Source organism: Silene latifolia, chromosome X (assembly GCF_048544455.1).
Source record: "Silene latifolia isolate original U9 population chromosome X, ASM4854445v1, whole genome shotgun sequence".
Taxonomy (NCBI): Eukaryota; Viridiplantae; Streptophyta; class Magnoliopsida; order Caryophyllales; family Caryophyllaceae; genus Silene; species Silene latifolia.
In genome coordinates this window covers 297,258,417-297,274,510 of record NC_133537.1, presented here as the reverse complement: position 1 = coordinate 297,274,510, position 16,094 = coordinate 297,258,417, and the positions used below count along the sequence as shown (strand labels likewise).

General features: G+C 36.8%; 1 protein-coding gene across 4 annotated transcripts; it reads left to right on the top strand.

Annotated features, from left to right (window-relative positions):
• Positions 1-10,595: 10,595 nt before the first annotated feature.
• Positions 10,596-13,840, top strand: LOC141617085 (RNA-directed DNA methylation 4-like). 4 transcript variants are annotated; one of them, XM_074434259.1, is made up of 10 exons: positions 10,596-10,773; positions 11,002-11,282; positions 11,491-11,576; positions 11,686-11,766; positions 11,862-11,903; positions 12,134-12,288; positions 12,384-12,502; positions 13,100-13,181; positions 13,288-13,361; positions 13,458-13,840. In XM_074434259.1, the coding sequence occupies exons 2-10, from the start codon at positions 11,057-11,059 to the stop codon at positions 13,673-13,675; spliced, it is 1,083 nt and encodes a 360-aa protein (XP_074290360.1). In that variant the 5' UTR covers positions 10,596-10,773; positions 11,002-11,056; the 3' UTR covers positions 13,676-13,840. The 4 variants fall into 4 exon arrangements, with proteins under 4 accessions (XP_074290360.1, XP_074290358.1, XP_074290357.1 ...); XM_074434257.1 differs by having other exon boundaries at positions 10,601-10,773; positions 11,488-11,576; XM_074434256.1 differs by having other exon boundaries at positions 10,609-10,773; positions 11,488-11,576; positions 13,097-13,181.
• Positions 13,841-16,094: the final 2,254 nt, after the last annotated feature.

Here is a 16,094-nt window from a genome sequence, read left to right as displayed (position 1 = left end):
GGTGTCCTTTGAGAGTTTCCTTCTTTGTAAGGTGCAAAGGTATTCTTCTTGGCAGGATTCAATGGCATTCCCGGGAAGTATCCCTGAGACTTGAGTATGTTGTTGACCACTAAATTGGAGTATGGATTGACGTATAGAGGTGCCTGTTCACTTTCTATAAGGTTTATGCTATGAAAGCCCCCAAGCTCGTATACTGGATCTGTGACTACTTGGTTGCTTGACATCTTCTCTATTACTGCCTTGATAGGTGACGAAGTGATCGTCACTACTTTGCCATCTAGTGGGATCTTGATTTTCTGGTGCAAGGTGGATGTTACTGCTTTGGAAGCGTGAATCCAAGGCCTTCCCAGAAGTATGTTGAATGAAGCTTCGATATCCACTATTTTAAAATTAACCTTTCGCTCAATCGGCCTTGTGGCTACGGTGAGGTCGACTAGTCCTACCACTTTGCATCGTGTCCCATCGTATGCTCGAACACCTTGGTTAGTGGGAGTCCAATTTGATTCTTTCATGCCCAATTTGTACGCCGTTTTCAATGGTATGACATTGACAGCGGAGCCATCATCTACCAATGTCATTGGCACATTCTTCTTTAAGCATATGACGGTAATGTATAGAGCTAGGTTACGACTAGCGCCGAAGGGAGGCAAATCCTCATCTGAGAAAGTAACTGGATTACTTAGCTTAGTTGAATCTTGGAAGAGCAAGTTGACTACGTCGTCAGGCATAGAATTATGTGCCACGTTCAGTTTAGCCAAAGCTTGCAGTAAAGCTTGGCGATGAGGAAATGAACTTGCCACTAGTTGCCAGACTGAAAGATCAGCCTTTGTCTTCTGTAGTTGTTTTAGCAAGTGGTCAGTAGATGTATCTTCGCCATCAGTTAGGATGATGACATTGGTGTTAATAACTGGACCATTTTGAGGAACATTTTGATATGGACGCCCTGAACGAGTAAGGTGGTCTATATCTTGATCTTTGCTTGCGTTGACTATATCCTCACTAACCTTGACGAGATAGTGTTCGGTGAGGTATTCATCTTCATCATCATCGGCCCATATTCCGTTGATGTTAGTAAGCTCCCTTAATCTGATGATCTCAGCTTCTAAATTGATTATTTGGTCGAATAGATTGTCAACTACGGCGACTACCTCTTGCATTGTAGAATTTGGAGACAGATTCAGTGGCACGCTCTCCTTTGGTATGGTGCTCGAATTGCGGAGGGATGCTACTACGTCTTCCAGTTCTGAAACTTGTCTACCTACACTCTTTGCCCATACAATAAAATCGGTTATAGTGGGAGAAATGGTGGAGTAACTCTCCTCGTCTTCTAATGCGTAAATTTCGTCTTCGATTAGAGAAATGAGGTGTGAACAATCCAAGGTGGATTCTTCATCTGTAATCATCAGAACTCCAAGAGGATTCTGAGTATTGTTAGGCTTACCCCCAGGAGGTATAGGTAGACGACCATCTTCGATCATGTCCTGAAGGACATGTTTTAGCTTGAAACACTTCTCTATATCGTGTCCCTTACCTTTATGATATTCGCAGTATACATTTTCGTCCCAGAACTTGGATTTATTTTCTGGGTCAGGTGTAGGTCCTATTGGTTGGAGCTTACCCTGTTTCATCAATCATTTCAGAGCATTGGAGTATGTATCGCCAATGTTCGTGAACTTCCTTTATGGGTTATTCTTCTTTGATGATTCGAGAAGGTTAACCTCATCAGTCTTGCTAGTGGAGCCATAAGAACGACTCGTTGAGCCTTGATATCCACGACCTACCATTTTGGACAAGAGCCCTTTACGGATGTCATCTTCAATTCTTGTCCCTAGCACAGTTAGATATTTGAAGGTCTTGATATTTTGGTACCTTAAGTGGTTTGCATAAATAGGTCTCAGGTTATCCACGAATTTCTCCACAAGGGTAGCTTCATCTAGACGTTCGACTAATTGTGTACTAGTCTTCCTCCACCTACTTAGGAAGTCGATAAAGCCTTCTTTCTCATTTTGGGTAAGAACCTCTAGAATGCGCATGTTGACTTGGATTTCAGTATTATCCGCGTATTTCTTAGTGAACTCAATTGCGGCATCATCCCAAGTAGCGATCTTCTTGTGTTCCAAAGAGTAGAACCATTGTTTAGGAATGGTGTCGAGAGATGAAGGAAAGATCCTTAAGAACATCTCAGGTTTGATGTAACACCCCAGTTATTGAGAGTAAGGTTGTCCCACATTCGGGAATTGAGGAGGTTGTGATATGTTTATAAGGGATTCCACCCACCACTTAGTAACAAGGGCTTGTGCTTTTGGGCTTAAGTGAGGACAAGTAATGGGCCCAAAGGTACGTATCCCATCTTATTAGGTTATGTTACGACCGTGGTGGGTCGGGTTGTTATAAATGGTATCAGAGCGACCCTGCGACCGTGTGGTGAGCCCGTGGTCGGGAGTACCCAGATCACACACCTAGCGGAGGAGGATTCTGGGCTTGGCTGCGGTCAAGTTGGAGGCACAACAAGGACGTTGTGTTCTTTAAGTGGGGGAGATTGTAACACCCCAGTTATTGAGAGTAAGGTTGTCCCACATTCGGGAATTGAGGAGGTTGTGATATGTTTATGAGGGATTCCACCCACCACTTAGTAACAAGGCCTTGTGCTTTTGGGTTTAAGTGAGGACAAGTAATGGGCCCAAAGGTACGTATCCCATCTTATTGGGTTGTGTTACGACCGTGGTGGGTCGGGTTGTTATATTTGATGCCTTTGATAGACATGTAGTCTTTGAAAGCACGAATGTGGTTCAAAGGGTTTTCATGCCCCTTGAATTTCGGGATGTCAGTCATGTTGAACTTATTTGGAAATTGACCATTCACGGCCTCATACTTGCGATTGTTCTCCCTGTAGATGTCATCTCCCTTGAGGTACATTAGTTGTTCCTCCAAGTATTGGAGTCGCTTTTCAGCTTTAGTAGGACCTACTGGAGGGTTTATTTCTTGCTGTCCAACAAAGGGTGGAATGCCATCATGCATGCTTGCGTTAGGAACATCATTTTCTGCAGGAGGAAGCCTAGTTTCTACAACAACAATTCGGCCTTCAATAGCATTGAGGCGAGCATAGGCTTGGTCTTGGCTTGTTTGGAGACGGACGAGCGCAGCTAGGATTAGATCATTACTATTTTGGGGTTGTCCATTAACACTTGTTTGGCTAGTTCCAGGCATCTTGGGAACTGGATAAGAGATCGACGACGAATCAAAACACGATCGACCATTCTAGCACACTTACTCAAAAAAAAAGACTCGACTTGTGAAGTGGGAGTGTGCCACTTGTGTCAAGTGTGATTTGAAAGTGACATAGTTTGAAATGTTTGTCCTAACAACTGTAGTGTAGTTGTAGGAGTATTAACTCGAAGTGAGGTTTGAAAATGGGTTTTGAGGCCCGAACTTTGACTGGAAATTTGGACAGAGTTTCGACCCATTTTGCGCTAATCTAGACCATTTTCGAAAAAAGGTTTACATTTTCAAAAGGTTTTTATTTTTGATTTTACAAAATTCGTCATGGTTTTGTTTAAAAGGTGATCACATATGATACAAGCATTCATATAGACATTATAACGGTATGCTGAGTGCGTTTAAAAGGGTTTTGGCTTAAAAGGGTGGGTTGTCATACCGAGCAATCAAACCCGGGTCTGTGGAGAGGTCCGTGCCAAACATGAGTAAGGTCGGTTCCTAGTCCATTTCCTCGAGTAGTGAAAGCCCTTGATACAAACATGAGTAAGCATCATGGTATGGTTGACGTCAATCGTCATCCATCCTTAGGCCCAGATAAGAATTTGGACCGTCCAGACGGGACGATTGGTCGAATGGGTTGGGTTGGGCCTAGGAAGGCCGAATAAAATGACCAAAGAATGTCGAGTAATGAAAACCGACAACTGTCTCATATAAACTATTCACTAACCTTGTTCAAGTTTCACCCTTGGCAACACGTAAGTGTATTACTCCTCAGCGGAGTCGTCAAACTGTGGACAATGGGCTGCGGGGGGCGCTTGGGAACAAGCGTTTGCATTTGTGTAGTCGCCACCAATTTTTATGGGAAATTGGAACCGTTCGAATACCTCGTGTCATGTCAAGACACAAAGTAGTGACATGAACACTAAGAACTCGTTACCCTTAGCATTCTATGTCTAGAATGACTCTCGTGGATGCCAATGAACACGGATGTTCACAGAGATCTGGAGTAAGGGGTGAGGGTACGTATTAGGAAGTCCTTTTAATGAACACCAAATCCCGCCCACCTCGATAACGGCCTCTACTAATGATTAGGCAAATCGTTTATACTTGATATGCTGTCGATTATATGCATGTAATGCAACAAACAATGTTTTAATCCTAACATGTGAGAATTAACTAAGTCGGTGAACACGTATTTAGGCAAACAATTATGTCGAAGTAGGGTTTAGAATTAATTACATGTGAAAGAACAAGTAAATAAATCACACAATACAATAAATAAATAAAACGAATAAAATTACAATAAATTACAACGGGTTATGTCGATTTACGTCAAAAATACATCTAAGACGGATGATTTGAGAAAAACAAGAGAAAATAAAATAGGTTAAATACGGACAGGTTAAAGGTGATATTAGGGTTAATAGTCGATTAATACGTAGACTAACGAATTAGGTCGAAGCAAGAATGGAAGTTTAGAGACAGAATTCAACCCGGAACAGGCGCAGCAGTGCTGCGTCTCTTGGAAGAGGCGCAGTGGTCACTGCGTCTGTTCCTGAGGTGAGTTCTGGCTGTGAAGCCGGAACTGCGAACTGTTAATGTTCGTTGGTGATTTTAATGGTTGATTACGGATAATTGACTCGGATGAAAGTGATTTAGCAGGTTATTTACATGTGAATTTGGTCATAAAAGCGATAACACAAATTAAAACGTATTAAAACTAATTAAAACTAATTATAAACGAGTTAAAGTTAATTACAAATTAATTAGGTTATTTAAAGAGACGGAAACAAATTAGACAGACGTGATAAACTGATGGAAGCATATACAAAAGTTGAATTCCAGAGACTTGATATGAACAAATCGAATCTCCAAAACTCGGATTTGATTTAATGACGAAAACCCGCAAATATTGATTATTAGGGATTTAGGTCGGGATTAAAGCGATAATTATTATAAATATGTAAGAATTAAAGCTATTATACGAATGAAATATGAAGAAAATAAGAAAAGACGAAACAAAAGAGACGAATTAGCAAAGGACAAAGGAAGAAGAAGAAAGGCAGGAACTGCAGCAGCCTCAGGAAAAGGCGCAGCAGATGCTGCGACTCTTCGAAGAGGCGTAGCAGTTGCTGCGTTTCTTCTCGACGTCTGTCTTCTGTTAATCCGTAAAAGTAGTTTAATAAAGGGGTTTTAGAAATCGGCTTTAAATACATTTTTGACGTAAACCTTACATTAATTAGTACAAGAATAAAATACAATAAAAGATGGGATTTACACCCTCAAACTTACATGTTTGACGAAACGAGATTAACTAAGTTAACGTTTAGTGATTGCTCGACTCGAATGTATGATGAAAATGCCCTCGTAAGAGGATTTAGATTAAATTGATTGATTAATTGAGGTGTAGTTGGTCAAATTGGCTGGTCATGCAAATGTGACTGGTACTCAGAAGGATCCGAGCTTACGTGGTCGTTTGATCAAGCACGTAGACGTCAATAAGCTTAGAGCACGGTCTTAGAATGCAAAGGGAGAAGAAAAGGGCGAACACTCGCGTGAGAAATATGTGAAGCCGAAGACTTCTATTTATACTAATCACACGGAGGAATTATGGAATGACTGAAACTTTGGAAACAAATCTCGAAAAGATCTAAAAATACGCAGAAAAGAGCTGGGGAAGAGGCGCAGCAGCCACTGCGATCCTTCGAAGAGGCGCAGCAGGTGCTGCGTCCTTTCCCCGGAGGTTTCCTCCTGCGGAAGAAAGATTTCCGCGTTTCTTTTATGGAATTGCGGTAGATCTCAACTTCCTTATTCTTTATCATAAAATTTCGGGATATATTTTACCAAAAGATAAAAAATTGACTTTATGGAATAAATATCTGGAACATTTTAGAACATTCCGACTCGGCATTTTAAACGGTTTATTTAGAAAATGAAGCGGTTTTTGACTCGGACTCCAAATGAACTCTAATTACTGTCAAAAGGACCGTATCGGCGCGTAGATGACAACCAAGGGGTAGACACAAGATTTGAGCTATCACTTGACGATAAACTTACGAACTGTCATAAATCGTTCTGCTTACCAAACATGCGGCCCAATCATCATCGGGTGTTTGGCGGGAGGTGCAAAAATTAAGTATCTACAGAGTGACAGTGACAACTTACTAAACACCGTGATGACTCGATTCCCTTCCATGTCCCGCAAGCAACATATCAACCAACACCTGCTAAACCGATTGCTCACCATCCCCGAATGGATCACCGCAGTTTTGAAAACATAAGACGAGGTCAGTCACCTGTATAACCAAGATAAGGAAAATATCAAGACAACATCCAAGTCACGTAATACACATTCCTCCAAACTCCACCAATAACCAGTAACCGACTACACACCGAAGTGTGTAGCCCTGCCAAGTTCCCATCGCAACAGGAGACCATCACCGCCAATATGGGACCGCAACCTTGCCCACCTAAGCCCCGCTCATCGCAACGAGCGAATAACCCATGTCCATTAATGTGCACATCCCCTTGTGACGGGAACCACAAGGGCCGAATCAAGGGCGTGAAGCCATTCCCGAAGATGACTCCACTCAGCCGAGAGCGCACCTCGAGAACCACGCACAAACAAACAACAAAACTCACAATACCAATATAAACAAGCCAATCCAAAGTAACAATCTCATCAACAATAATTATCATGCCAGTAACAATCACCATCTTATACTTAATTATGCAGTCAACAGAGAAGGAAAACCTTACCTTTTCGCTATTCCACGAAAGTGCGTCCATCACACAACCAAGCAAACATATCCTATCACTAAACTATTCAAAATCTACTGAAGGATGACAACTAAACACAAACTCACCTTGAGACGCAGACCGATGCCGACGACGGTGACAACCCGACTCGATGACTCCATGCATAGACCGTCTCCCTTCCCGGATTAGTGTTCAAGGCCATCCAATATGTGTAAGGTGAGATGAGAGTATTGGGAGAGAGAGAGAGAGAGAGAGAGAGAGAGAGAGAGAGAGAGAGAGAGAGAGAGAGAGAGAGAGAGAGAGACAGAGAGAGAGAGAGAGAGAGAGAGAGATATTAGGTTTAGAAAGAGAAGGGACCGACGAAAAATGAATTATGTTTACGACTACGCGTTTTATATTAACGCGTTGACTGACGAGGTACTCGGTCGAGTATGGACTTACTCGGCCGAGTACGCCCCACTCGGTCGAGTATCTCAACTACTCGGCCGAGTGACCTCATCTAGGTCGAGTAATAAGTCACGTTAGCCAACTAATCTCTCCCGTTTCCCTTGCTAAGGCTCTTCTTTGGTCAATAGGTCAGTCAACGGGTCCTTAATAGGGCGGGTATTACATGCATTACTTCCTCATCTCCATTACCTATTAATGGGTATGATTTGATTTGAAGAAAAAAATTAACGGTTTAAATTTATCAAGATTGTATAAAAATTGAGGTGGAGATTGAAGTGCCCAAAACTAATCCGGGCCCTTTATTTTGTCCGTAGAAGCAATCCGGTCCGTTAGAATCTGGACCGTAGCTAGACAAAGTAGAAAATAATAATCAAGATGTTAGAAGAATCAAGATGCACTAGTATTGGTGCCCGGCTTCTCCCAGGCTACCTCTACTTACCATTAATTTTTTTTTTCATTAAATTAAATTACTTAAAATTGCATAACCTATAAATTTATCATTAATATATTAGTCTATGACATATCCTAAAATTACGATAAAATAAATTTTGAAACAAATTCACTACTCCCGCTATTAATATTTCACTCTTATTAATGAAATAATAGTAATAACATTTCACTACTTGCCCGTAATCATTGTTACTTTCACTATTCTCGCCGTAATTATTGTTACTGTCACTACTGCCGCATTAATATTGATAATTTCACTACTTCCGCCGTAATTATTGTTACTTTCACTATTGCCGCATTAATATTGATTATTTTACTACTCCCGTTGTTGTTTCTACCACTTTCACTAATCTCGTTGATAATATTGTTACTTTTACTATTCAAATGAGTGATTACTATGATATAACTATATCCAATATTACTACAATTCTTTTCCTTACTGACAAAATTACTTTTACTACTTAGGCATGCAATTTTAAGAGGATTATATATTTATATAAATATATTACATATATGCATTATTTCAAATTGAAAGAATTATGCAATATTATATATTATGAAATCTAACTTGAATTATTTATAACCTACTTATATTATATTTTTGTATGTTAAATAATTAACATCTCTATACATCTAATAAACTATAAAGTTTAATAAAATTGCATAGATATTAAATTTAATATATAATTTTATGATGATAATAATTAATACCATAAGTTTGTATGTTTATATTAATTAATTATTTTATTTTAAGGAAATTGACCATCTTCTAGTCTTCTATAAATATTTATGAAAATTACCAAGCATCTTCTTTCTTTTAGTCTACTTGAAATTGACCATCTTAATTAATTATTTTATTTTAAGGAAATTGACCATCTTAATTAATTATTTTACTTTAAGGAAATTGACCATGTTTGAAATTGACCATGTTTTAGTCTTTTACAAATATTTAGGAAAATTACCAAGCTTCTATATAATTTAATTTTAACCCAAACTATATAATATTTGCATTGAGATCCCTTAATCAAATTAGTCACACTATAGTGATTTAAAACTATATAGTATAATTAATTTGTATAACTTTCTTTAATTACATTGAATTCCCTTAGTTTCTGGATTTAATATATAGTATTGATTAGAAGAAAATATGTTCAACAATCAAAATATTCTTCCGACCCCCTCCCCTACCATCTACCGAGCCACCCTAATCCACATTAACACTAATTTTTATAAACCCTAATTTCATTAACCTAATTAAATCTCCCTAATTTGATATTCTTGATGCGTAGTTAGTAAATTAGAATAAGAACTAGATGCGTTCATAATTGAGTGATTTGACGGATTTGATTAAGTTTGTGAAGAGGAGAATTAGAGAAAATTAGTTTATTTTGCTTTTTCTGGGAAATGTTAGCCAGTAAGGTATGGAAATTAACAAAAGACAAAAATTTATACTTCCTACTAGTCGCTCATTTCTTCCCTCCTTCCTTTTTAATGATAGTTGGATTTTCTTTGTCACAAATGAGAAATAGCCTTCCTCAAAGCGTCTTGCTTGTGACGGCCACTATCAGTCACAAGCTTGTGACGGATAGTGGTCCTCTCACAATATGCAGGTGGAAGGGCAAGTGGGGCGCTTCCTTATTCGTCCCACTTGCAATTGTGTGAGAGGGCCACTATCCGTCATGCTTGTGACGGATAGTGTCCGTCACAAATGAGAAATGGTCTTCCTTCTTTTTGTGTGGTCCAAATACACTTAGGCCCTGTTCTTTTGGATTGAAATTTTCTGAACTGAACTTAATAGAGCTGAACTGAACTGAAATAGAAAAAAAAGATAATAATTATAATAATAATAATAATAATAATAATAATAATAATAATAATAATAATAATAATAATAATAATAATAATAATAATAATAATAATAATAATAATAATATAATAATAAAATAATATAATATAATAATAATAAATGTTATAATAATATTATTCATTATTATTACTAATAATAAAATATCAATATAATATAATAATAATCTAATAAGTAATATAAAAAATAAAATAGTAATAGAATAATAAATATAATAATAATATATTAATAGTATAAATAATATTATAATATATTAAATAAGATAATATATTAATAATAATAACTAAAAAACAAATATGATAAGTATAATATAAATATTATAACTATAATAATTAATATATAATAATAATAATATAGATGTAATATAATAATTAATATATATATATATATATATATAATAATAATAATAATAATAATAAATATGTTATTAATAATATTAATAAAAATGAATATATTAATAAAATAATAAATATGATATAACAATATAATAATAATAATAATAATAATAATAATAATAATAATAAATATTAATACCCTAATATTGCCATTAATCATAATAATATAATAAATATTAAAAATAAATTTTCATAAAATAATAATAGTAAATAAATTAATATAAGAATAATGATAACAATAAGAATATAAAATAAGAATAATAATATTAATGTTGAAATAAACTACTCAATCGAATCGAATCGAATCGAATCAACTTAATAGAATAAATCAAATCAATCAACTTATTAATCAAAATTAAGTTGAAAAACAATGCGCCTTATATGTGAATAGAGCGTTTGTTTTTTGTGGTCGAAAATCATTTTCTTATTTGTACAAAATGAAAGGGGTAGAAATTAGCGACTTGAAAAAGCACCTACGAAAAAAGGACAATCATTTCTCATTGTGAAGCCCTAAATTCCCAAATTAAAACACTCCTCTGAATCGACCACCACAAAACCCCTCCCCCCACCACGTCTGCCGCCGTCCCTCCTGCCGTCGAGCGATCACACACCACGGCGCTTGCTCCTCCTTAATATTTTCCGGTCAGATGAATATTTACTCTTTCTCCTTTCTTAGTTTTTAATTAGAATTAAAGTTTAAATTGTGGTGGAAATATCTAAGAATGTTTACTTCTAATACCTTACTGTAGACTCAAATTGTGGTGGAAATATATGTTTGGGACTCTTGTGGAGAATAATTGTATTTACTTGAATTCTGTGTGTTTACTTCTAATATCTAAGAATGTTTACTTCTAATATACCTTACTGTAGAATACATTGAGTTAAATTTCATAAAAGGGGTTTGAAGAGACTTTAGTTCAAGGCGATGGAATCATCAGAAGCGGAAAGGGGACAAGTGATTGGGGCAATCTCAACTATGCAACCAAGCAATGGTGGTGGTGAAAAGCCTGTGATTGTTAGGGTTAAGCGGAAGCTCCTCCAATCTCCTCTTGAAGCTTTATGGATTGAAATCAACGAGAGACCTCTGAAGCGGCCCTTGCTCGACTTTCAGAAGCTCTCCATCACTTCGTCTTCTTCTTCTCCACCTTTAGGTATGCTTATTCTTATTCTTTTTGTTCTATTAATTGGTGTCCATAGTTGACGCATTTTACTTTGATGGTGAAATTTTTAATTTTACCGAGATTAGGAGGATTCAAAGGGTGTTATAATCTTTTGTTAGAAATTCAGATATTGAAATGTGCTGAATAATTAACTACAAACTTGCTTGATGAATTGATTTATGTTTTGTGGCAAAAGAAGAACCGAAGGTGAAAAGGGTGTTAGTGCAACACATTGAGACAGTTGGCCGCTCTGAGGATGCCATTGACTTTGTCAATTCATATGTGGTTCGTTCTGTTGTAAACCCTAATATTTTGAATTACTTTGATTAAAATAATCAATTATCTGTCGCTGTTATTATGCTTATCCACATTTATGCACTCATGTATCTTATAGGAAGGCAGCCCTGAGGTAGACCGTGACTCCAAGCTCACAGCTAGCAGTAAACAAAGAAGGCGCACCCTCCTCTCTCACAATGTACGTGCTTTCCTACTTTTCTCCCTTGTAATTTCTGGGTTTAGAAATGCTATCAAGCCCGTTTTATCTTCCTTTTTTGCATCTTATTCTACCAGATTCATAACCGTCACCTATCCAAGGCCAAGCAACAACATGAGGCAAGTTATTTGCATTTATCAAAATAATCAAGGAAAAATATTCCTCTTCCTTTTTTTTTTTCAAAATCATTCGGTTATGCTGCTATTAATTATTGGTTCTTTTGACTGCGACGTCCATCGTTTGCATTTGACCTCTCATTAGATCTTGTTGGGATATTCTTTCATGTATTAGTGCATATTAGTCACTGAGAGTGACATACTTTTGGTACTGTGTTGATTTCATTTGTTAGGAACTAGCAAAAAGTGCACGCTTTAAGCAAATATGGAAGCGTAGAACACATGATAATGAGTCTGTTCATGATGAAGCGTTGGGTGAAGTATGCCGTGTTTATGATGTTGTTCGTGTTGACATGGAGGAGACCTCTACAACCCAAGAAAAGCAGGAGTATGTTCCCTAACCTATGCTTGTAGGAGTTGTTGCCATAGTTTTTCATGGTGCAGTATTTTTAATAGTGTGGTGTTATTTCCATGATTGTTCAGTGAGATATCTGAGGAAGATCAGGAAGCACTCAGGAAATTCTTACCTCTGTTAAGGGAGTGTATTCCTACTGCCGCTAAAGAAATTGAATCTGATTTCTCTTGTCAAGCTTCCAAACAAGGTTTCTCCATCAATGTCCTTTCATTGCCGACTTCTACGTGTCTTTTATTATAATGTTTGGCTATCAAGACCTGGTGATACTACATGCTAAAGATAGATCCTATTCCTATATGTGGTTTGTCCACATTTGACTGAGTGTTCCGTAGTGAACAATCAGAAGAGAATTAATCACTTTCTAGTCCGAGTTACTCCACCGGTTGCCAATTGATTTTATGATGTAGCCGCTTTTGGCCTTGTGAAGAGGATTCTGTCTCCTCGTTGGTATAGCCTTGACCCGTTTTATGTGAAACTTCACAGTACACACAGCAAATTGACTTGCAAGTTTTTATTTTTAAGTGCCTCGATCAACTTGTTCGTGAATTAGTTGACCAGTGAGCTATGAGCTATTTCCGTGCAATGAGTAGGTCTTGATTAAGACAGTCTTAACTTAAGACGTCTCACAAACTCCTTTTATTTTCACCTCTATCATAATCTTTTGTGAGATCCGTCTTAAGTTAAGACGGTCTTAAATAAGAATTGGTGCCATGTAATAATCTTGGAGACTTTGTAGAGTTGATTGCTCAATTTGTCTGCTAACATTTGGGGAAACTATTAGCAGGTTCCATTGATGGGTACGTCTATGACCTCTATGCTGTGAAGGAAGAGGTTGATGAAGTAGAGGTGTCTTACCCTTTTCCGCTGTAAGGCCTGCAATTCTGTGTCTCGCTGTGTTGATTTATCCATCTAGAGTTCCAAAACTACTGTTTGATGGTAATTAATTATGCTTGTTGAACCTCTCCTGCTTAGGATACAACTTGATGATGATGATCAATATTATGAGGGTCCTGATAATTCGGACTACGAAACTGATGATTCAAATGGTATCATCTACTTCTGTTATATTTGCTGCTTATCACTCTTTAAATCTGACTTTAAGAAAACTACTATAAATGAGGATTTTCTGCCTTGTTTAACAGCTGAAAACCATCCGTACAATGATTATCCGGAAGAGGAGTCGTCTGAAAGTGAGGAGAAAACTGACACATCTGGAAGCGAGGAATCAGAGGAAAATGAAAGTGAAGATGAAACTGAGAGTGAGAGTGGTGCAAGTTTTCGATCCAATGACTTGGTGTCCGAAGATCGATTATGGGATGATGAGATGGATGAAAACTTCAGTGATGATTCCGTCGAGTGATTGGGCTTAGTGTAAGATGCGTGAGTGAGTGGATATTGAAAAACCGTCCTGATCCCCTTTTCTAAATGAATCCATCATCGATTCATCTGCGCCACCATCTTTAAATAACATTCATAATGATGTTTATCAACACTAACATCGTCGTAATATAAATGTCATTTCTCATGTTTACTTTTTTTATTTTTGCGTGAGATTTTAATCAAAGCTAAATGAATGATTTAGACGGTGGGAGTACATAGTGCTATCAAAACATATGGGGCTAATTTGCACTTAATGGAATTCAAGGGTCTAATTGCACATATTGGCAAATCTTTGGGGTCAACTTGTTATTTTGCCCAGCCAAAATGTATACTGTTAGTTAGTAATGCGCCACTAGTCCACCAATAACAAAACTCGAAACAAATTTCAATTAAAACAAATCTTTTAACTAAGAAACTAATAAAAGCAAATGATATGCATAGTATAGGATTGAGCTTACTTCAATATTTATGAATAATAAGTGATTAGGGATTATTATTATTGACAAGAAACTATATAATTATGGTCCAATTTAAGGATACTTGAAAAAATAATTTGGGATGTGATTTGTATGAAACTGAAACCCTATTTCGATTTACACTTTAATATCTGGATATGACACGAGAAAATCAATTAAGAGTTTTCCAAGAATCAATTGTAGTCCCTCTTATCCACTTCATTACCCACTCTTCGTTTAGGGTAAATCCAAACCTTTCTAATTTAAGTGAAGAAAATATCCAAACAATTACAACGACAATATCGGTAATTCGGAATGGATGAGATTATGAGAATAAACTTAGCAAATTGGTTAGTAGAGTCTGGTTAATTTGAATCGGATTTGGCCATTTCGGGCATGTTTTTTAGGTTATGTCGGGTTAATCGAGCCTGGTTATTTTCGGTTCACTTATATTGGGAAAATAAAATGTGTAATTTGGATACTTACCTATTTATAAATTAAAGTTTTGTGATCAAATCTTTATTTAATGCGGATATAAATAAGTTTCATTGCGGATCAATGCGGGTTATTTTTTCGGTTTCAGATTCGGGTCAGGTCTGACCATTTTTGGGTTTGCAAGAATTCGGATCTGGTCATTTTCTGTTCAAGTTATTTCGGGCTGTGTTATTATCACATTCTCTAGGGATAAGGATTCAGTTTGCAACAATAAACATTCAGTTCGGGACATATTCATTTGGGTCAATCCGGGTCACGGATTATGTTGCTCTTTTGATAACTGTGTTGTAATTAAATCCTAATTTCGAACATAGTTTGTTAGACATATAAGTTTTGCTACTTTTATTTCTTTTATGGTGTGTTTGAAAATAAAGATTGTATTCTCAAATTTAGATTTGGGCCAATTTGCATGTTTGACAAACCTATTAGATTTGGATTTGGATTTGGATTTTATCTCAATCCTACCAAATCCTAGTAAGGCGAAAATAAACCCATTTGAAATCCACTCTTTAATCCCCTCATTTCCAAATCATTATTTCACTTTTCAAAATTGAAAATGAGGCATTTCAAATTAAATTCTTGTTACCCAACACTTCCTTATTAGATTTTGTGGTAATAATATGAAACAATCATTTTTTTTTCCATTGTTAAATCTTGTAAGCTAAGATCAAATTTTGTATGCCTTATAAAACTTTAGAAAAGGGTAAAATAACATTTATAATCACAAATCATAGGAATTGAGTTATCCATGCGAACAACATAAATGAATTTATTTCATGAAAAGTGTCAATTCCTTGATGGCAACCACACAAGGTTTAAATATTTCCCAAGAATTACACGTAGGAACTTAATTCATGTGAATTGTACTTCCCACCCACATAATTAGAAGCCTCAATGTTTTTCGATTTAGAGTATACTCGAGTTATTTATGGAACTAATATACCCAAGAATTTCTCTATTGAGCATAAGAAACAATATTACCCTAATGTCTAAAGGGTCGATTCTAATGTATGGTTAATGGACTTTGGATGAACACGTACGAATCCAATTAATGTGACTCACAAATATGTGCACAAAACTGAAGACTAAAGGGTGGAAAGGTGCAGAGCCTCACACCTAGGCTTCCTATTAACATCAAGAAAATGCAAAAACACGACTGTCACAACAGAGGAAACAAACATCGGAATCGGACCGAACATCCACAACATCAAAGTCACAGCAAAGTATATGGCTCTTAAACCAAGCTGCCAGAAGATAGCACCTTCAACCAAAGCATCCATGACATACCCTTGTGGAACCTCTGTGTTTGGCATGCTTAATAAGAAGTTTACATGCACATAAGACCGCGCTGATTGTATGAATGACACGAAAGCTAGTATGAAGCACAACACCATGCAAATGTATTTGATGGGTACTACTGAGGTTTTTGTATCTCCGTATATCATTTTT